General features: G+C 40.4%; 1 protein-coding gene across 1 annotated transcript in view; it reads left to right on the top strand.

The window, feature by feature from the left end:
* DAPK1 (death associated protein kinase 1) overlaps window positions 1-22,265 on the top strand; it is a 155,064-nt gene that overhangs the window by 126,034 nt on the left and 6,765 nt on the right. Inside the window, exons 17-24 of the mRNA XM_018557873.1 lie at window positions 489-686; window positions 4,144-4,242; window positions 6,253-6,330; window positions 10,053-10,275; window positions 17,880-18,068; window positions 18,637-18,834; window positions 21,462-21,600; window positions 21,748-21,868. Of these exons, the coding sequence (XP_018413375.1) occupies window positions 489-686; window positions 4,144-4,242; window positions 6,253-6,330; window positions 10,053-10,275; window positions 17,880-18,068; window positions 18,637-18,834; window positions 21,462-21,600; window positions 21,748-21,868 (1,245 nt within the window). The remainder of the gene's footprint in view (window positions 1-488; window positions 687-4,143; window positions 4,243-6,252; window positions 6,331-10,052; window positions 10,276-17,879; window positions 18,069-18,636; window positions 18,835-21,461; window positions 21,601-21,747; window positions 21,869-22,265) is intronic.

The following is a 22,265-nucleotide window of genomic DNA, read 5'->3' as shown; positions in this document are numbered from 1 at the left end:
CCCCCCCCCCCCCGCATAAAATTAATTCCACACCCCTGCTTTAGAGTCTTGCTTATGATCTTTGAGGATCTTTAAGAATCAGAATCCCAGTTATTTTGCTGCTTGTTAGGAATATTTAAATAGTCTGGGCACAGGTGTACATTCAATTATAAAAAAAACTTTTTTAGTATGCTCTGTGAAGCTACCGTTCAACCTGTTTTTACAATATTGACTAATGACGAGGAGAAAGTCCTTCTTGTCATTGTGTATAAACAGTTATCTTATTTGTTTAGGATCATAATATCTTTCTAGGTCCATTTTGCACTGACCCTTTAAAAGCTCAAATATATATTATATGATAATTGTGGGTCAGGTTGGGGAAAAAATAAGCAAAGGAATTTACAATTTGACAGTTCTGGTGGATGTTAGTGGCTGTTCACATAGAGGAAAAAGATAAGGATCAAATGTGAATGTAGCTGATTAGTTTTGTTTTTGTCCACCTCTTTCAGGATGGTCACATAGCCCTGCACCTTGCAGTGAGAAGATGTCAGATGGAAGTAGTTAAAACCTTGATCAATCAGGGGTGCTATGTAGACTTCCAGGATCGCCATGGTAACACGCCACTTCATGTCGCCTGCAAAGATGGCAATATTCCTATTGTAATGGCACTGTTTGAAGCCGACTGTAATTTGGATATTGCTAACAAGGTGAGCTACTGATAACAGTGATGCTATATATTTGTAAGCTAAACTTATCTGTAGGTAAGAATTGTCATTCTGTTTAAAAAGTGTACAGTACCTGTAATTCATTACTAGCAGGCTAACAGAGCTAAGCACTGACTGTTATCCAGTATAATAGACCACCTTGTTTCCACACCTGCAAAAACATTCACATTCAAGGTATTTTTTTAAGGTTTATATTTTTTTCTTACTGCTAGTTGATTGACCATGTATAATTTATTCCTAGTGCTCATTGACACTGTAGGCTAGCTGGGCTTTGATGCAGGAAAGGAATTTTAGCCCAATTTCTTGTAAATATTTTAGGTGATATCATTTTAAGCATGTGCCCCTTTTTTTTTTAGTAGTCTTTTTGCATGTCTGTCTTTTTATGTATTAAGTGTATTACTATACACACAGATGGAGTGTCATATCAGTTCCGGTGTAGGTGTGTTTTACTCACATGTCTAGTCGTTGGTTTTGTCCTTTTTTTTTTTTTGGTTTCGGGTTAATTGAGTTTGTCTAGGTTGTCATTTTTGTTGTGCAGGACATAATCATAATCGCACTGGCCCAACAATTGCAGCTGAGCTCATTTTATTCTGTACATCATACAGTAAACTACTCTTTTTAAGGAACTTTTTTAAGGAACTTTTTTTGAAGTTTATCTAAACCCATTAATTAATATTTGATATATTGCAGCTTACCAGTCCTTAAATGTGCTGACTGCATTAGTTTTCTTTTTGTGGCCTTCTTTTCCTTAATTTTCACCTGGTGATCCTGCTAGTAACACATTTCTTGTCCGAAGGTGACAAAACTCACTCACTGTAGGCTATGCAGCATTGTCACAGTAAGCTGCTTACCTTTGAAATAAACTATAAACCCCTCTCCTCATCTCCATAACATTGCAGTGAGGGGAGGGGGGTTCTGTAGCTCATACAGGTTATTAGTGGATAGGAAATAAAGCTGGCCATACAACCTTCTATTTTTTTCATTTAACCCGCGGGCTGAATGAAAAAATAGAACAGATTCCTCCATCATCGCTTATGATTATTGCTCAAGGAATCTGCCACTGTTTTCGTTGTATTGTGACAGTGACCACCGGGCTCTGTCAGAATACTCGAACAGAGTTGGTAGCTCATTGGCTGCTCGCTCTGTTAATTCAAAGATTTTCCGACCGGCTCCTTCGATCACCTGATCGAGGGATGCCGGCCAAAGGGGTGCCGACAGCGGAATTTCAGCTGGTTCCTCACAAACTACCATCTACCAGGCTAAATCAGTAAAATCCACATGTCAAAATAATCAGCAGAATCATAGTTTCTTGCATCTGCATGTATGTGGACATCTTGGTTTTTCCTGCGGCAGGGCTAAGCTCAATTTTACCGGGAAAGTGAGGATTTTCACAGATATTTAGCTGCTTATATCTCTGGGTCTGCTTATTATTTTGACATGGAGTTGTCACTGACAATAACCTCTATTTATGGGTTTTTATTATCATAATTGTTGAGGTTTTGACAGGTTTACTTCGAGGGCCGAGCAGTATCTAAAAAATGGTAGTCTAATGGTAGTCGTTTGTTAGAAAACCTTTGATCAAGTAATTTTTGTGTTATTTTTCTAGCCAGTTTGCCTTGCAGTGTTGCATTCTGCTGTTTAAAACTAATCAGCTGCAGATGTACGTGTTGGTATCTTGCTAAAGCTGGAAGACCACGTTCTGAGAGCTACACATGTTCGATTGTAGCAAGATTGTGTTTTCTTCTACTTTAAAGTGACACTAAACTCAGGAGGTAAACCTCAAAAATGCTTTTAAGTACCTTAACTATTAACAAAACTTTATCTTATTAGTACATCACTCAGCTGTAGATCCTCAAATCAACTCTGAATTGGTGCTGACACTGTCCTTCCTTCTGGAGGGGGGCTACTTTTGTTCCCCATGGTCTCTGTTTGTATTGTAAAGTAGTCACTGCTCCAAGCTCACTGCCGTGATGGACTGCAATCTCACATTTAGTTTACTAATTTGTACAGATGCTCCTCGGGTTACGATCGTTCAATTTACAATTTTTGGCTTTACGATAGTGTATGATAGCGTATATATATTTTATACAGATGCTCCTTGGGTAGTGTATATACTGTACTGTATATCATAGCTTAGCCTAGCTTAAACTTGGCCAAAACATTTACATTAACCTACAGATGGTCAAAAGCCTACTGTATTTTATAATAAAATGTTGAATATCTCATGTATATACAACTCCTCGGTTTGCCATACGATCACTTTACCATGGGTTTATCAGAACGTAACCCCATCGTATACCGAGGAGTGTCTGTATTGAGATTGTAATCGATCACGGGAGTGAGCTTGGAGCAATGGCTACCTTACAACACACACAGAGACCACGGGGAAGAAAAGTAGCCACCCTCCAGAAGGAAGGACAATGTCAACACCCATTCAGAGATGATTTGAGGATCTACATTTTTGTTAATCATTAAGGTACCTGAATGCATTTCTAACATTTAACTCCTGAGTTTTGTGTTACTTTAAACACAATGATATCATTTTGTAATTCTTGCTCAAAAAATTGCCAGTGAGTTGCTTAGACTAGCCACAGATGGGTTGATTTTATTTTTTTCCTCAAATTCACTGAGGCTATTGATATCCTAGTAATTGGCAACACTACATACATGATTGCTTTTTAATTAATGCAATAAAAATCTCTTCTGATGATTTAAACTCAAAATGACCACTTTTCAAACAATGAATTTCTAACAAACTAAAAATAATGTTTCCAGATTTCTTCAGTTATGATTCTTGTCCATTGAATCCTTGTCAATGATCACATGAATTGCTATAAAGTAGCTGACCATTGAAAGACCTCACTGTGTTCTTTAAAGCAGTGGTTCTCAACTTGTGTAACCTCAGGACCCACATTTGTCCTTGGTCATTAAGTCGCGACCCAAAAAGCACTGCAATTGAACGCACAGCAATGTGGGTTGCTGTGCTGTGATGGAGCTCCATCCATATGTGCATTGCTTTTACAGCTCACATGTGCGACTGTAGAGGTGAAGGAAACCAGAATGTCATGTCACTCCAGTCCAGGCACCTCTACAGGACATGCGAGGGAGCTATAAGCAATGCAGGTATGGAGGTAACTCCTTCGCGGCCATACCCCCAGCCCAACCCACCTCAAGTCAACACTCAGCGCTGGGCAGCATATTTTGAATGGCTGCTCGTTGTAAGAATGGACAGTACTGGGCTAGGGGGAGGCTAAGGAGCCTCTCACCTAGAAAAGTGGAAGGCATGCAGGGGCCCACTGAACACGGGGTCGCGACCCACTTTTGGGTCACGACCCACCAGTTGAGAACCAAGGCTTTAAAGTATCATACATTGTAACACAGCTGATGTATTGCTTCTATTATGCTAACAATGTACTTTGTCATTTTTCTCTTTTTCTAGTATAACCGCACCCCGTTACACCTGGCAGCCAATAACGGTATTCTGGAAGTTGTTCGCTACCTTTGCCTCTCTGGTGCCAACGTGGAAGCTTTAACTCTGGTAGGGAGATTTCCATTTTAGGGGAGTTTTTCTTTTTGTTGGTTATTGAATGGAAAACCATTTTATTTTAGTCAGATTTATTTTATAAACTTTGTAATATTTTTTGTTTGAGGAATAAACCATTCAAAGTGTATCTCCACTTAAACAGAAACCCTGCTTATATGTCTGTTTTGTATTTCCATTCACAAAGCATGCCTAAAAATTATGTAAAAAACTATTTCTAACCTTTCTAGTTGTTTCTTAGGAGTATGATTATATATAGGACTACCTGCAGCTTGCGTTTTTCAGACTAACTTGTAGAACACAAAACTATAGGGACACTTAGGGGCTGTTTTTTTAACTTTCACAAATTTTTACTACGTTTTTTGACAAAACAAGGAAATGAAATACACCATTCATCTCATATGACGTATGAATACACAGTCGGAAAAGGTCATGTATCCTTAAGACGGTAGCCTTCATGACAAATCAGACATATCAGATGCCCACAAAGGGACAAAGACAAAAACGAACATTATATAATGAGCTCAAATTAGTATTAGGATGTCAAAAAGAATGGGGAGGGGTAAGAGCATAGGAAAGAGAAAGAGTGGAAACAAATCAGAGGGGCAGTTTTTTTTTAAACGCGCATCAAGATAAAGTGTAAGACCCAAGCCTTGATATCCTTAACCCTTTGATAGGACCAACAGTGTGCACACATCTGATAAGATCTGCCAGCACAGTGCAGACCGGGTACACTAGGGTAAACTCCCCAGTCCCCTCCTTAACAGTACATTTAATATTTTTTAAAGTTATGCTGCGTGAATGGATATATATAACTCATAAATATGCAACTATAAAATAGCTGTTTATTCAGATTGGCTGCAAAAGTGGAAATACAATTTAAGGGCAGGAAATACAATTTAAGGATGATGGCAAATGAGAGTTCTGCCTGTACCCTTAAGAAATCACTGGCAAACATGCCTCTTTTTTTCCTCCAGTGCAGGCAACCTTTGGTTAGCATTAAAAAGTCGATCTCCTTTCTATAAAGAAAAAGGTTGCAGAGATTTTCAAGCAAGCTTAATGTTTGCAGTTTGTAGTGCATAGGGCTTTTTTTTTTTTTTCTGTGCTAATGCATTTGCTTTATGTATTGAGGAATAACCCTAGAATAAACCTTCTACATGTAGAGGATATTATAACTCTTTGCCAAGGGTTTTCCAGCAGCTGAGTAAAAGGCAAAATGAGGAGGAGATCTGTTATCTGAATTGGAAGATAAGCTTGCATACATTTTGCTGTATTATTATGTTACATAGTGTAATTAATGGGTGACAATGCTTATCTGGAAACTGCTCTAATACAGGAAAGCAGATATAATGTCACTGATGGACACTAATAAGGGAATGAAAGAGTCAGCATTTTATTTCTTAAAGTTCACGTGTTCATTAAATCAATAACTTGAATGGATTTGAGGTTTGTAAGAAATATTATGGCACACGTGCTTCTAGCAAATTCTGAAAGCTTTTCAATAGCTGTTTACAATGAACAGGCATTGTCTTGGTTAATTAAGAGAAGAGAAAACCAGCACAATGATAGCCAGTACAGTAGTAATAGTATCGGTTTCAGAAATCGTCCAGAAACATTTCTTGTTTGACCAAAAAGACTTACAGTCAAACAACTGAGGGCACTGAACAATGTTTTAGTTGAGGGATATAACTGAAGGCAGGTACAGGGGCTTACAATCATTTTGATGTTGTTTTTGGATGTGACTGATCAGCTTGCGGTGGCCTGTGTTATTAGTGAATTGCCAGCTACAATAGGAGTCCTTCCCTTAGCGTCTTCTAATTTTAGAAGGGCAAACCCTCTGTCATTGATTTTTAAAGGGACACAAGTAGTGACCTGTTTAAAGGCTAAGTGGATTAATAATTCATGGCCATCATGGCTAAACTTTCATGAGAAGTAAGCTGGAGTACAAGGCTAATATATGATCCTGCCTAATGCCCAAATATTAAATATGTGTTAATTTTATATTAGGATGGAAAAACTGCAGAAGATCTTGCGAAGGCTGAGCAGCATGAGCCTGTTGTCAGTTTGCTTTCAAGGCTACGTAAGGTAAAACCTTTTATTAAAAAAATGTATATAGTTAATATATAACCTTGTCAGACATATTTTTGGATTTCTTATAATCTCTGTTTACAATGGTTTCTTTGGTAAAACAGCGTAAGGAATGCAAGTGGAATGTTCTATGGAGTAGGGCTTGGGATCCAACAAGACAGCATAACAATGCAGGTTATAGATGAGAAGGACTAAAGGAATCCGAAAGCCCTCATTCTAATTGGTGCATAGCACAGTAAAGCCTTCTGAAAGCAGAAGGTATTAATTTGTCTGATTTCATCACGTACCCTAAAATAAAAGGATTATCCACTCAATGTTATCTGTTGTAAAAAATGTGTCTGCCAGGAAATGAGAAGGGAGAACCTATTTATTTTTATTTATTTAGTTACAGGCATTTATATAGCGTCAACAATTTTACACCGCGCTTTCCATAGTTGCACATTTCACATCAGTCCCAGCCCTCAAGGAGCTTACAATCTAAGGTCCCTGTCTCGCATGCATTCACACAGGGACAATTTAGACAGGAGCCCATTAACCTACCAGCATGTGGTTTCCTCCCACACTGCAAAGACATGCTGGTAGGTTAATTGGTTCCTGTCCATGTATGCATGTGAGATAGGGACCTTGGATTGTAAGCTCCTTGAGGGCAGGGACTGATGTGAATGTGCAGTATGTAAAGCGCTGTGTAAAACTGTTGGTGCTATATAAATAAATACCTGTAATAAATAAACACAGAGTAGGACTGGGAGGATCCACACTGTTCGGTGCTATGATGATCTGCAAATATAGATGTTGAATGCCTATGACCTCTGAGCTATTTATGCAGAAGAGCTGAAACCAAGAGGTAATAGGCAATCCCAGGCCTTGCACTGCAGCTCGAGACCTTCTAGATGAGCCACCAGACATATCGTTTAACATAATCAGCTGCAGTCACTGTTCCTATATTCTGACAGCTGTGGTGCCGATTGCCAGAATACAGTAGCCGGCAGGGGAGATTCCCAAGCGTGAATGGGGGAACCCAGTGATTTTTCCTGTTCAGCCCATGGAGCTGAATGAGAAAAATCTAAGTGTATGGTCAGCTTTACTATATCCTGGATAAGCTGCATCATGGCGTGATGATAAACAATTTTAGAACACAACCATGGGCAGCTGTAGGCTCTAACCCACAGCAACCAGTCATGATTCTGTTTCCAAAGCCAGATGCAGTTAGAATAATGAAATGTTATCTTATTGGTATTGTTATGGCTACAGCTCACATTTTGCTTCTATTATTTACTAAATAAGCCACAGTGTCTGGGTTGTGCTGATGCTGCAGAGATGTATTCTCCACATGGAAGTATTACCACGCACCACTGCAGAGATTTCCCCTGCAGGAAATGTCTGCCTCTGCTGAGCTCATGTCAAGATGTGCTTATTCCATTTATCCTCCAAGCCCATATTTAAGGCGGAACACTAATAGGATTGAACAGCCTGTATTACTGTCAGCGTTGGGATTAATGCACTCCTCCACAACAGCCATGGCATGTCGTAAACACATCGGTGACTTTACCAATTTTCTTTTCTGTCTGTTGATTTCATTTTAAATACAAAGTGTAATAATTGTGTCCATGCAGATGTGGAATATAAAGAATCAAACATTTTATTGATTACACTAGGCAGCAATTGTACACTTCTTCTATGCAATACATCACAAAAAACATTGGATTATTCCAGAAATATGAGCAAATGTAATTAATGTTTTGTATGTGTTTTGTAAGGTGTATATCTGGCCAAAACATTTTTGTGGGGACAAATGAGAAGCCCTGTCAAGTTTTTGGGGGCTCCATTAGGGTCACACATTACAATCTGATGGAACAATCAGCTTTAGAACCCATCTAATCTATGCAATCAGTCTGTGTCCAATCAGACAGACCTTTGCACTACATAGTTGTCTTGTACAATGCTCTTTAGATCTACCGTCAGATTGTAATGTGTGAGGTGAGCTTGAGGGCTTGTTTCCACCAGAACCAGACCATATATTTTTATAATCACACCACACATGCATCCCCATGTTTTTCTATGGTATTTAGGGCTGTAGTTCCCACCAGTACAGTCAGTTCCAGTGCATTAAAAAAAAGTACTGCAGGCACAATTTTTCTGGTCTGGAACACGTCAAAAACGGGTAGGAATGCGTACGAATGCTCGGGAACGCCCTGGCACACACACAGAAAAAAAAAATCATTTTGATGACCTAATCAACAGTGCACACTTCCTTATGGAAAAGGGGCATTTTCAGCTGTACATTGCTGACCTTGACATTGTCCTCTGTGTTCTATACCAACATGGTGGACAAACATATTGACACTTGACTGTTTGTCACCTACGTGCAGGAGCGTCCTGAGCTTTATGATCCTACAAACCCACAATACAAGAATAACAGACACAGTGCTAAGACAATGCTCGCATTCCATGGTTCCATGTTTGCTCAACTCCTGTAGTCATGTGAAGGTCACAAACCAGTAAAAGACTGCGAGGAAGCACAAAATGACCTCAGAGACAAAAAAAAACACGTGCTGCTGCATTTGAAAAAAAGCATCACGATCTGGTCTGGAGATGGTGGAAACAAGCCCCGAGAGGGATTTCCCCTGTCCAGCTGACAATGGTTTCACCAGACAGGAAGTGAAGCAAATTCTGCAAAAGGGACACCGAAAGAAATACAAATCTGACAGGGGTTTTAGCATTACCCTATTTTTATTATTTTAGCATTTTGTGGTCAGTAGTTGTGTTTTACTGTTCTTTTTAGAGCAACTTTGTCTACTAAGATTTCCGCAAATAGATTTTGTGCCCTGCTAGCAATAGTTTGTTTTTTTGCAAAGATGCGGATCTACACTATCTGATGTAAAAATGGCTACCAGAAGGAAATTGGACATGAATTCCAGAAATAAAAATATGGAACAGACATGAAAGTCACATGGAAAAAAAAAATATTGCTGGCAATAAGTGATGATTTCAAATGTGTACCTGTTGAAAATCCACTGTGCAGTTGTTCCTTCAAAGGGTATAAAGGAGCATTTTGTCCAATTTAGAATAAACATTTTCTCAGAACATTGGCTGTAAAATAGACCTGCCGTGCTTTGAATGGGACTATTTAACCTCCTGGGGAATAAGATATATAATTCTCCCGCCTGGGTAGTAAATATTTAGAACTATGGTATAGGCCAGTTCACATTATTTGAGCCATCATCTGACATGCATTAGGGTTTGGAATTGTACCTCTTGGTATAAATTAACGGATATCCTAATAATTCTACATCTATGTGTTAATGGCTGCCATTGAATAACATTGTCTTTTACAACTATATTGTCTGAGACACCTGGGATCTCAAGCAAAGCTATTCCTGTCTCTGGTGACAGAGGGTACAAAGATTGCTTTGTAGTGTTGTCTAGTGTCGGAGCTCATCTCATCAAGGTATGTCAGAATGGAACATTTCCATTCTGAATAAAGTACAAGTACAGGTGCTTTGCTAGGTAAAGGAAATGGATGGTCTGGGGTGCACACAAGATAGACGTTTCTTTATATCCTGTTTATGGTCATATTGATATCAACAAGGATATCATATAACAATGAAGGAAGAGATTGCTGGAATCTTCCTGCATTTTTATAGAACAACTTTGTGAGATATGAGCCCTCTGCCAGAAAATTTCCATTGTTTTTACATTTCCTCTTTAATCATCCCCAGGACACCTACAGAAGTCAATTCATTCAGCAGCTGAGACCTATCCAAAGCCCTCAGCCAAGGATAAAACTGAAGTTGTTTGGACATGTTGGCTCTGGGAAGACCACACTTGTGGAGTCCCTGAAATGTGGCCTTATACGCAGCTTTTTCCGGAGGCGCAGGCCTCGCCTGTCTTCCACTAATTCATCCCGTTTTCCTTCTTCACCAATGTCTTCCAAAACCTCGGGTAAGCTTGGAGGCAGTTTCAGCGTATACGATGTTGTGTTATAATATATACAGTAGGGGAACTGTAATAGGTTTTGGTTTACTTGTTTACAGATTTATAAATTACTCTTTTTTTATAATATTTTTCTATTGTTTGTATAAAATCTTTTAAGAAGTAGAGGTTACTTGCATGGGATTTGATTCTGATAAGAAAGCTCAGCACTCCTTTTTGGGATGGTTGACTGCCTCTGTCTTATTAAAAATCCATATCCGGCTATACCTGCTAGCAGAGAGGGGAGGGAGTGTGTCCCTCTTTTGCTGCATTTAGTGCATTTAGCTGCATATCTGATATGACTGCTATGAGGGCCCATTCTCAGAACAGGCTGTTCACAGCGTAGTAGTAGTGCATAACGAAAAATGTGAAGTTGCAGACTCAAGTCTAACTACTTGTTGGCTGCATTTAAGCTAACAATATTGAGACAAAAGGTAAAATGTATACTTTTGTTTAAGCTTTGCAACTGAGCCTACTTGAATCTAGTCAGATGTGTGCCATTGGACCCCATCTGTCTGAAATTGTCATGCTGTAAAGCTGCTATAAAAATTGCTACAGACGTGAACAGTTAGTAATGTGTGTAAGGCTCATGGTGGTAACCAAGATTCCCAAGGTGCCTGGAACATCCTGCCCATAAACTCCCACCCTCAGACTGCAAGAAATCCTGGCTTTTTGTTCAAGCCATGTGACTTATGATCAACTTCCTGCCACATGACATGGACAGTAGGAGCAGCTGGGTCCCACTTTCTGGCCATGTAAACTGGTTATACTTTCTGATAAGTAGGTATGAGTGAGGAAGCTTTGATAATTGATTACACCTAAGCCTGGCTGCTATAAGGGCTTGTTCACACCATGTCCAGACCAGAAAGTTTTTTGTCCGCAAATGAAATGCAATGTATTTCTATGGTATTTCTGGGCTCTGTTCACAACAGTGCAGTCAGTTCTGGTGCAGGGGGAAAAAATTATGCATTTACTATTTTTTCTGGTCTGGAATGCACCAAAACGCATCAAAAATGCATGCGAACACACTGCACCTGAAAGCCCATTTTAAGCTAAAAATAAAAAACAAACATGTAAAAAATGCACTGTACCACGTTTTCAGATCTAATGCAGATCTGGTCTGGAAATGGTGTGCAAATTTCAGCCACTTCTTTATGAACTGACTGAAATTCACATGGTGTTCACCACTGTCAGCACCCTTCCGGCCGGCATCCTTCGTTAAGAAGATCGAAGGAGCCAGATGGAAGCCACCATCCATGTACTCTGACTGCAGCCACAGGCTGCTGTCAGAAATCAAAGGAAACTGTGGGAGATTGCTGTCCGGAGCAATTTCTTACATTTGCACACACATGATCAAATCCAAATTTTTGGCTAGAAAACAGCTTCGGACCCCCAACAATGATATATTTTCTGAAAGCAGAGGCCCCGTAGAATAAAAAAATGTTAGTTGCAATTTTTATGTTGCACGGTATTTGCGCAAATGTTTATCAAACCAGTATTTTTAGGATAAAATACGCTAAAATGAAATTTAGTGCACAGAAACCGCATATAATATCCAATTTTTTGGGTAAAATATAAAAGATGGGGTCACATTGGGTAAATTTTTACCAAGCACGTCAAGTCTTACAATTCTGTTCGACCGTGAAACCGCAAAACACCATAATGCCCAACATTTATCATAGGCAAGGCTTTAAAAGCTTTTACTGCTCATCAGTTTAGTGTTAACAGTGCTTGATGGCCCTAGAATTATTGCTCTCATTTTGACGTTCACGTGAATATGTAACATAGCACTTAGACATGTTTGCACTTGTATGTGCCTGCATGAGGGGGCGGGGGACTTTAAAAAAAATGTTTTTGCATTTTATTTTTTATATATTGCTTCAATTTTTTATTTTTACACTCAACTTTATTGCCATGACATAGGGGGCTAACAAGCCCCCTGTGTGATAGCAAATATAATGTGACAAAGTCTTCTTTATGGAGACATCAGGGGTCTTTCAGACCACTAATGTCACCAGGGACCCCAAAGAAGCTGATGAAGCAGATTTCTGCTTCACCAACTTCTTCTCCTGGGTTTAAGAGATGGAGAATGTGCACAGTGACACCAGAAGTGATGTAATACACATCACTTCCGGGTCCAGTGATCGGAGGAGAGATCAGCGGCTAGAAGCTTGCGGATCTCCCTCTGACCAATGTGGGGAGACCTGCCATGCCAGTCCCGGGAGACAGCGGACCCTAGGGTAGCCAGATCGTCGTTTTCGTACATAGGCGGACCCAATGCATGTATGTAGGAGGCGGGGGACTTTTTAAAACAAAATATTATTTTTTGTATGCTTTTTAAAAAAATGTATTACTCTTTTTATTTTATTTTTTACACTTTGCTATTACATGGGGGGCTAAGAAGCTCCCTATGTGATAGCCAATTTACATGACAGGTCCTCTTTATGTCCTCTTTATCTCCAAGACCCCTAATGTCACCTAGGGACCCTCAGGGATCTGCTTCACCAGCTTCTCCCCAGCTTCTGTAGCTGGGAATGACAGCTGAATGCGGAGGTGATGTATTATACATCACTTCCTGCATTCGGGGACCGGAGAGGAGATCAAAGGGAGATTGTGTACCCGACCCCCTTTGATCTCCTGTGACAGAGCTGCCGTGCCGGTCCCGGCCGCACCAAGCACAGCGGATCTCGGGGACCGGCAACGGCAGTGACTGTGGGGGGAGGGGGTAAAACCGCAGCTAATACAAGCAATTGGGCGTCTCTAGAGACACCGGATCGTTTGAATGTAAAGCTCCCGGACAGCCGTTTAATTACAACGGCCGGCCAGGAAGCTACTCGTCTGGCTCCCGCGTCCTCTCATCTGATGAGTGGATTTTTCAAGCCCTGGTTATTCCTTTAGATCAGTCAGCCCGGGGATGTTTCCTTGGTAATGGGCATCCCATAAATATATCACCATTTCCCAAGACTTTGTCTACTGGAGTGGGTGATGACCAATTAACGTCTTTTGTTAGCTTTGGTTATAGTATGAAAGCCTTGCATGTTTTGGCTGTTTTCATCTTTTAGCTATTGACAGATTTGTGGGCTTGATTAAATCTGGAAAGCCCTATAAATGGTTTTCAATCTCTTTTAGATTAATTGCTTTAAGTGGGTAACACAAAACAGGGAAATGAATACCAGTGCTAGATGAGAGAGCAGATTCCTGAGCTCTAGAGTTTCCACTCGCTGACAAATGGGGCAACTTCTACTGGAGTGATTTGTATTCTAGCATCGGTGCGTAGTAATAACAATGCATGATATAATGACTCTGACACTCAAGTCATGCTAAGTAAAGTGCTTGAGTTACAAATGAAAATGCTTTTTACCCAGTGATTTCTTACCGTGGAAAGTAGCACAGCTGCACAAGCGCCTATTCATCACACAGAGCATGTTGGCTTGTTTCCAATGAACAGAGGCCATTTCAAAAAGGGGGAAGACCCCCTTAAGTGTAGGTGGCAAAGAAATGGGAAATGGCTGAGATGGGATAATGTGCTCTGATTATTCAATGTAAGGTTTTAATCAGATGCAATCCCCTTAGCACTAAATGTTTCAAGGCCTCAGTTATTTCAACAATATATAAGATTGTAGCTGTATTAGTACGCCTTCCTCTTACTTGATGGACTAATGTCTTTATTCAACCTCAAATACTATGTAACTATCATGCAGATGGCCAAGTGAGAATTTGGCGGAAACAGCATTAAAGCATGCACCCCACATGCATGAGTACAACCCTTCAAGCTGGTGGGGGCAGTGCTATGGCTTGGGGCATGTTTGCCTGGCATGATTTGGGCCCTTTAATTGGTGTGGAACAACGTCTGAATAGCACAACATACCAAAGTATCGTTGCTGATCAAGTTCATCCTATCATGTTGATGGCGTATCCCAATGGAGATGGCTTCTTCCAACAAGACAATGCGCCATGCCACGGTGCTCGTATTGTGCAGGAGTGGTTTCAAGAACATGAGGGAGACTTTACCTTGCTTAGGTGGCCCCCACAATCACCAGATCTCAATCCAATTGAGCATCTGTGGGACGAAGTTGAAAGAGCCATCAGGCAGCTGGTTCCACAACCATCAAATCTCACAGAACTTGACAGTGCTATTCATCAGGCACGGTGTCAGACTCCTCGCATCACCTTTCAACATCTCGTGGAGTCAATGCCAAGAAGAATCGCTGCAGTATTGAAGGCAAAAGGTGGCCCAACGAAGTACTGATGGGGTGGTCATAATAATCTGGCCACTCAACGTATAACAAACCATTTTCAGCCAATGTATCATCAGATAAGTGCTGCGGGTTTTACAAAACAATGTTCTTCCTATTAGTATGCTAGAATGTACCCCCGATGTTTGTATTCTCTTTTTGCACAGTTCTGCTGCTTTGTTGACCCTTCATTGGGTATATTATACACAAAACCATTTTGGGGTGCAGCAACTTTTGCCAGCCAATGACAAGTCAGCTTAGAAAGGCCATTCTGATTACTAATCAGCTTCTATTTAAGAGCAGATTCTACACAAGAGGTACAAAGTGTAGCAACGTTTGGCAGTCATTCACAAGTCAGCTTTGAAGGCCGAGGCTGATTGCATTATTCTCCTTGTCACATGTTGCAAAATAGTTGTGCATTGTTGATTTTTGGTTATAGCATAAGCTCTTAACCAAAGAGATCTATAAAGCTGGTTCAAGGCCACAAACGATAAGGAAATCGTAAACATATTTGTGTAGCCAGCTTGCTCAGCTTGATTCATGCAGGCACTAGGTTTCATACCTTGTGCTTTGTAAATGTTTTGATCACAGCTCACAAAGTCATGATATATGCCTCAGATTAAGGACATGCCCTATTGGGGAAGGGACGTTACCCCAGTGTGCAAACCCCCCCCCCCCCCCTGCTCTCCATCCTGAAGGGGGGGACACAACACCAGCACAAGTGTGATATATGGGTGGCTCTACAGCTGCCCGGATCACTTGTAGTTGTAGCAGCCGACCCTGACTGACATCATTGGTTGCTAGGAAGCCAGTAATCCTAGCAACCGGTAACTGAAGCAGAGGGCTTGCGCTGAGTATGGTTGGCAGTGGAAATACCAGCCAAGGACACCATGGTCCAACATTTAGGGACAGCTATATGTACATCTGAATGCAAGTAAATAAACAGTCCAGTAAAACATTGCTGCATTGCCATGAAAGCACAATTTGGGGTCTATTTCCAAAACAAGCAAATGTCTCTACAAATAAGATTTGTAGAACATTATGGCCGCTAGATTGAACCATTGAGCTTAGGAGATTCCTATGTTCCTTGTCTCCATCTGGGGGCCATAATGCACTGTGAATCTTGTTAGCAGAGATGTTCCCTCTGCAAAAATTTGATAAATAGACCCCATAGTGTGCAGCACACATTGAATGGTACAGGCAGTCCCTGACTTACGGACAGCCCGTACTGTCCACAGCTGTCCACAGTGGAACCGAGGTCCACAGCTATCACTCAGTGTCACAGACTTTACTGCAGGTCATTGTAAAAAAAACTTTGTACAATAAACTGCAGTAAAGTCGGTGACACTGAGTGACAGCTGTATGTACCGGCGCCAGTGGCTGCTGATACATTTAGGAGAACTGTGGCTGCAGCAGCCTGTGTCCCTTCAAATCCCCGCTGCTCTCCCCGCCTGTGTTGGGGAGACTGCCTCCGGTCTGTCTGCTCCTCTTCCCCCCCCTCCAGCCACTCCTCTTCCCCCGCTCCCGGCCGCTCCTCTTCCCCCGCTCCTCCGCTCCCGGCCGCTGCTCATCTGCCCCTCCTCCCTGCCTCCTCTTCATCTGCAGGCTGGGAGCCAAACCCAGCCTGCTATTGGATATTGTAAAATGCAATAGCAGGCTGGCTATTGCACCTGCCCACTGCCTGCTGTCATTCAGCATGGGAGGACCCGATAGATAACTTTTTCCTTCAGGCCCCTCCTCTGCTGATTGACAGCAGGCAGTGGGCAGATGCAATAGCCAGCCTGCTATTGGCTATTACAATTTGAAATATCCAATAGCAGGCTCCCAGTATTAAAGTAAAAAAAAATGTAAAAGACAAAAAATAAATAAAAATTAAAAATGCAAACAAATACAAAAAAATTGAGTTAATAAAATTAAAAATAGAAAAAACTTTTTTGGGTGTGTCATTTTGAATAAACGTTTTTTTAAATTATATTATAATCTTCTGAACAAGGGGAACAGACAGCAAAACAAACGTGAACCCTCCCTATGCTATCCAAAACTAAATAAAAAATTTGGCTGAAGTTACACTTAAAATGTACATGTTCTGACTTGCATACAAATTCAACTTACCTACAAACCTAAACTTACCTACAAACCTATGTCATTTCAGGAATTCTTGATTTTAAGGTTTTTTAACTCTTCAAATCCTTCACAGACAGATTCCCTTATTATAAAGTAGATATATTGATTTAGTTCATGAGAATTGCATGCATTGTTATGACAATGTATAACCCAAATAGAATCATAAATAAGAGAGCAAATGTAATAAATCATATCATGTTGGTTCTTTCCGTTACATAATTTGACCTTTTCCTATGCGTGAGACGGCAGATTGCAGAATATTTGCTTCCTAAGACACAGGCACTATGGGATCTGCATTTCTTTTACACAAATAAAGATGCCTTCTCTAAAGTATGAACTGCTTGGGATTGATTTCAGGCCTTGTCGTCTCTACACACAGTTGTACATGCCGTGCAGCTCATTTAATAAGAGTACAAGGGGCAATGACATGCAATGTACAGTGATCTTGATAAAGTTTAATGCATTCAGACCCTAGAAAATAGGTCTCATTTTTTTCACTGCTGAACGTTTTCATTTTGCTCTTTGTCCCATTTAAGTGTACCTAAAGACCAAACTTTTTGGGAGTAAGAAATGATTAAATAGTTGTTTCAGTTGAGAGATTTTGCTTCCTGTCTCAGAGACACAAAAGGAAGTGAGAGGAAATCTCTCTTGAATGATGGGAATTCCCCATTTTGACAACTGTCAATCGTAACAGCTGTCCACCTTAGAAGGTTTGTTGACGACTCCAGTTTGGATGTCACATTACTTTCTGTACCAGAGACAGTAGTAGTGATGTTATCTTGCATCTAGGCATGCACCTACTTCAGAGCATGTTTTGTTTTTCTGTCTGTGTATGCTGCATATGACTTTAAATAAATAAACCTAATGTAAATGAGGTTTTTTTAGTTGTGTGTTGGATATGTGATGTTTTAGTAGAAATCTGAATTAAGTGAGCATGTCATTCCAATAAAAAGGATGTTTTCTTCTAAACTGGTCCATCTACCGGTACCCACAGCAGCCAGATTCTATCTTTCATTGTCAGACCTACACCGGAATAATATAAAGGATAATCTGATTGGTCACCATCTGCAATTCTACCAGACACTGATGAATCGTGCCCATTGTCTTTGTGCAATGGCTTAATTACCTGAGCACATTACAAAATTGTGGCAGACATGTCCGATATCTCACTAAGGTGGTGTGCAGTATTTTCCAACCATCTTCTTGTGTGCTTAGTTTCAGTGAGCATTTGTGATTTATACCCCGGCTGTGAAAACGTAAGTGTGAGAAGTCGGAGCATGATGTTTGAGCCCGGCCTGACAAAAGGGGTCCTGGAGGTGTTTGTCTCCCCATCCAATCATCCTCACTACTCTATTGATGAGCAGTCCACCAAAGCTATTGACATCCAGAATGCTAATCTCAACGGTATGTACAAGGTTCCCTTTTTGTTTACTTGATGCTCTTTGCTTTACATACAGTATATTGTTAGCTGACATTCTCATATGCGGGTTGTATAGCAGTCACATACTTCATACATAATATTCTCATGCCAAGGTATTTTAGAAGGTCAGGAGAAGAACGTGTTTATATTAGGGAAGTTTGGTGGTCAGTTCCTTTTATATTTTAATGCCATTGAATTATAGATGGTCAGCAACAGCCATTTTGATGTAAACTGGTAGGCACCTTATATCTTCATTCCAGGTAGATGCAGATTGTCAGTATATGACACCTGTATGCCAAGGACGTATAACAGTCAATATAGTTTGTTTGTTTGTAATCAAAATCCTGTCTTGTGATATCATTAAATTGTATAGACATGTGTATGTGTTCTTATTTTAAATTTTGATTAGCACCAACATGTCATGCAATGGCGAACAGAACGGCACATACCAAAACCACATTTGGAACCACCACACACTATCTAGCCTTTATTGTAGTTGACTGTGGTTGTGTTCTTAGTGCATTCATTCTACTATATGTTCCTCTTTTGTAGGCGTAGGAGATTTCAGCGTATGGGAGTTTTCCGGAAACCCTACGTACTACTGCAGCTATGACTATTTTGCTGCAAATGACCCCACGTCAGTTCATATGGTGGTTTTTAGCCTTGAAGAGCCATACGAGATCCAGTTAAATCAGGTTATATTCTGGCTAAATTTTCTGAAGTCCCTTGTACCTGTGGAGGAGCCCATAGGTAAGTTATGGTGATCTTCTTTTTTTGGCTACAAGTGTGAGAATAAACCTTTTTATTCTGCAAATATGGGCAGCACAGTGGTATAGTTGTTAGCGCTTCTGCCTTGAAGCACTGGGGGTCCCTGGTTCGAATCCCAGCCAGGTCACTATCTGCAAGGAGTTTGCATGTTCTCCCTGTGCTTGTGTGGTTTTCTCCGGTACTCCGGTTTCCTCCCACACTCCAAGGACATGCTGGTAGGTTAATTGGCTCCTCTCTAAGTTGGCCTTCTATGTATGCATGTGAGATAGGGACCTTAGACTGTAAGCTCCTTGAGGGTAGGGACTGATGTGAATGTGCTACTTTGTAAACGCGCTGCGTAAATTGTCAGCGCTATAGCGCTGAAATAAATAAATTAAATGTTGTTTATGATCTTGAATGTTTTCCAGCAAGTATTGCAGTTAGACTGTTTTTCCCTCTAGCCACCACATGAGGTCACTAAGCATGAACTCTTTTCGCACTAATCCTGATTTTCCGCACCATCAGATCACTTTCTCGGCTTATGTTTTCTAAGTGTAATCAAATTCACTGAGCTGGCTTAGCAGGGTATATCCAATAAACCGCTGCTCGAGGAGCTGTTTTCTGTTACTTTCCTGGGGAACTGTTTCACACTTTAAAAATAGAGCATTGCAACATAAAGAGGATGCTTCCATTCATTAATAGAGAGCATGTTAATCTGCAGATGATATTTAAGCAATTGCACTGTATTTAAATAGCTTGTAGTGCAAAAACACAGGATCTTGCACTGGTTCTGCAAGGTAACGATAAGGGTTTATGCCTTTGTATGGCATAACCTGTTAAACTTTTGGAAGCTGTGGACCAGAGTCAGGAAGTGTACAAAGTACTAATGGCAATCAAAGAACTTTAGCAGCTGGAAATTAGATATTAATCTCTCTGGAAAATTTTGTTTTACTGTGCCACTTTTGCAAATTACAGTGACAGTAAACTCGGAAGTTAACTTTTAAAAATGCATTCAAGCACCTTAACTATGAACAAAAATGTATCCTTTTTGTATATCATTCAGTTGTAGATATATTGAGAACCCTCAATGTGCACTCACCATATATGTATGTAAACCTGTCAGCACCCAGTTCCCAGCTTATTTAGATTAAAGTGGCACTAAACTCAGGAGTTATAACTTAAAAATGCATTCATGTACTCTGTTAACAAAAATGTATGTTATTTGTGTATCACTCGGCTGTAGATCCTCAAATCATCTCTGAATTGGTGCTGACACTGTCCTTCCCTCTGGAGGGTGGCTACTTTTTTTCCCCATGGTCCCTGTGTGTGTTGTAAAGTAGTCACCACTCCAAGCTCACTCCTGTGATGGACTACAATCTCAAAACAAATGAGTAAAATAAACCTGAGATTGTATTCCATCATGGGAGTGAGCTTGGAGCGGTGGCTACTTTACAACACACACAGGGACCATGGGGAACAAAAGTAGCCACCCTCCAGAAGGAAGGACAGTGTCCGCACCAATTCAGAGATGATTTGAGGATCTACAGCTGAGTGATACACAAATAAGATACATTTTTGTTAATAGGATACTTGAATGCATTTATAAGGTTCTGAGTTTCGTGTCACTTTAATCAGAAAGCATATTTCCATATTGGCAATGCTGCTGCCCATAGAGGAGCTGTTTCTATAAGGAAATCCGTTAAATGATCATCTAATAGTCTATTCCATCATAGTGAGCCAGCTTAACCACTTAATCCTCTGAAATTAGATTGTATATGTACTTGTGCAGTCATGCTATTATGGGATTACAAATTCCCCAATGTACACTTCAAAGAAATCATCTAATTGTAAAGGTAGTCTACATGGGATTGCTCTGATGATACAAAGCAACCTAAAATCACCAATGTAGATTAACCTTACAGCTAACCTTGGTATGCAACATTCATTTTCTTGATTGACAGAGTTAAAAATGTGATTGCCATTTTTCAGTGCCAGAAATCTGCAGTAGAGTGGCTTCTTTTTTTGATGACCACTGTAGGATATTTATGAATAGCTTACCTTTTAACTGCAATAAAAAAGCTATTGGCACTATTTAGTAGTACCCCCATTGCAACACGAATGTGCTGTGTGTGTCCAGTCTGTCTTTGTATAACCAGAAGTCAAGGCTTGATTTTCATCAATGGAACTTATAGGGTGCCAGCAAACCCCTCTTTGTTAGTTTGCTTATTCTACACGGAACAGATTCCTGTGTTGATTTTTCTAGCATGGCTTGGAAGATAGTGGGAATGCCTACATAGGTTTTTATTAAATGACTGCTTTTTATTTTCTTCCAGCGCTGATTGGAAAAATGGTCAGCATAACTATGAAGGGGAAAGCCTCCTCTTTGTCTAATGATAAATGCAGTGCAGCAAATTGCACATAGAAAGCCCAGGAAAGATTGTTGTAGTATTGTTCACTGTGTCATTCACATATGTCCATCATAACAGACCTTGCGATAGACATGCACTGCGCAAACTGTTGGCGCTATATAAATCCTGTATAATAATAATTGCTACAATGCAGAAATACCAACTCAAGATGGCCTGTGGTTTGCATAGGCTGATGGTTGTTTTGTGTTAATATCATGACAGCTTATGGAGGCAAATTGAAGAATCTTTTGCAAGTGGTGCTGGTTGCCACACACGCGGATATTGTCAACCTCCCACGTCCAGCCGGTGGAGAGTTTGGATATGATAAAGAGATATCACTGCTAAAAGAAGTTAAAAACAGGTAATTGTGGAGATTTTATAAAATGTCTATGCTCCAGACAATGAGGCTATTCTTCTACTGCTAACTAAACATTTTGGAAAGTAGATATTTTGTACTGCTTCGTGAATTAGATAAAATACAAAATATTTTGTTTATCTGAATTCCTAGGTTTGGCAATGACCTCAATATTTCAGACAAGCTGTTCGTGTTGGATGCTGGGGCATCTGGCTCCAAGGATATGAAGCTGCTGCGCAATCACCTGCAGGAATTAAGAAACCAGTTGATTTCAGTAAGTCTTTAGCTGTAAAGATTTCACGGTTTAGAGAAAAGCATTTTTTTTTTAAATATTTAAATTCTGCTGGGTAACAAACAGTTAAGTGTAATGAGGTGTATGCTGCCTATAGATCGCTGGCAGCTGTTCTTTACAATTTACACTTTCTTTCATGCCGGGAAGTATAGCTTTATATCAGGTGCTATGCCAAGAGAGCTGCAACTTAAGCTGCCCATACACTAATATTTTCTTTGTTCAACCAGCAGGCTGAACACAGAAAATATAACACATTCTTCCATCAATGCTTCTGAGCGTTGATCGAGCAATCTCCTGCTGTCTTGATTGGTTGCCTGGCTCTTACAACCGGCTCAGCTGATCGAGGGATGCCGACCATCAAGAACCAGCCAAAATCCCC

Source organism: Nanorana parkeri, unplaced genomic scaffold, assembly GCF_000935625.1.
Source record: "Nanorana parkeri isolate BGI_ZX_2015 unplaced genomic scaffold, ASM93562v1 scaffold307, whole genome shotgun sequence".
Taxonomy (NCBI): domain Eukaryota; kingdom Metazoa; phylum Chordata; class Amphibia; order Anura; family Dicroglossidae; genus Nanorana; species Nanorana parkeri.
The sequence above is the reverse complement of the archived record's forward strand: the minus strand, read 5'-3'. Positions and strand labels throughout refer to the sequence as shown.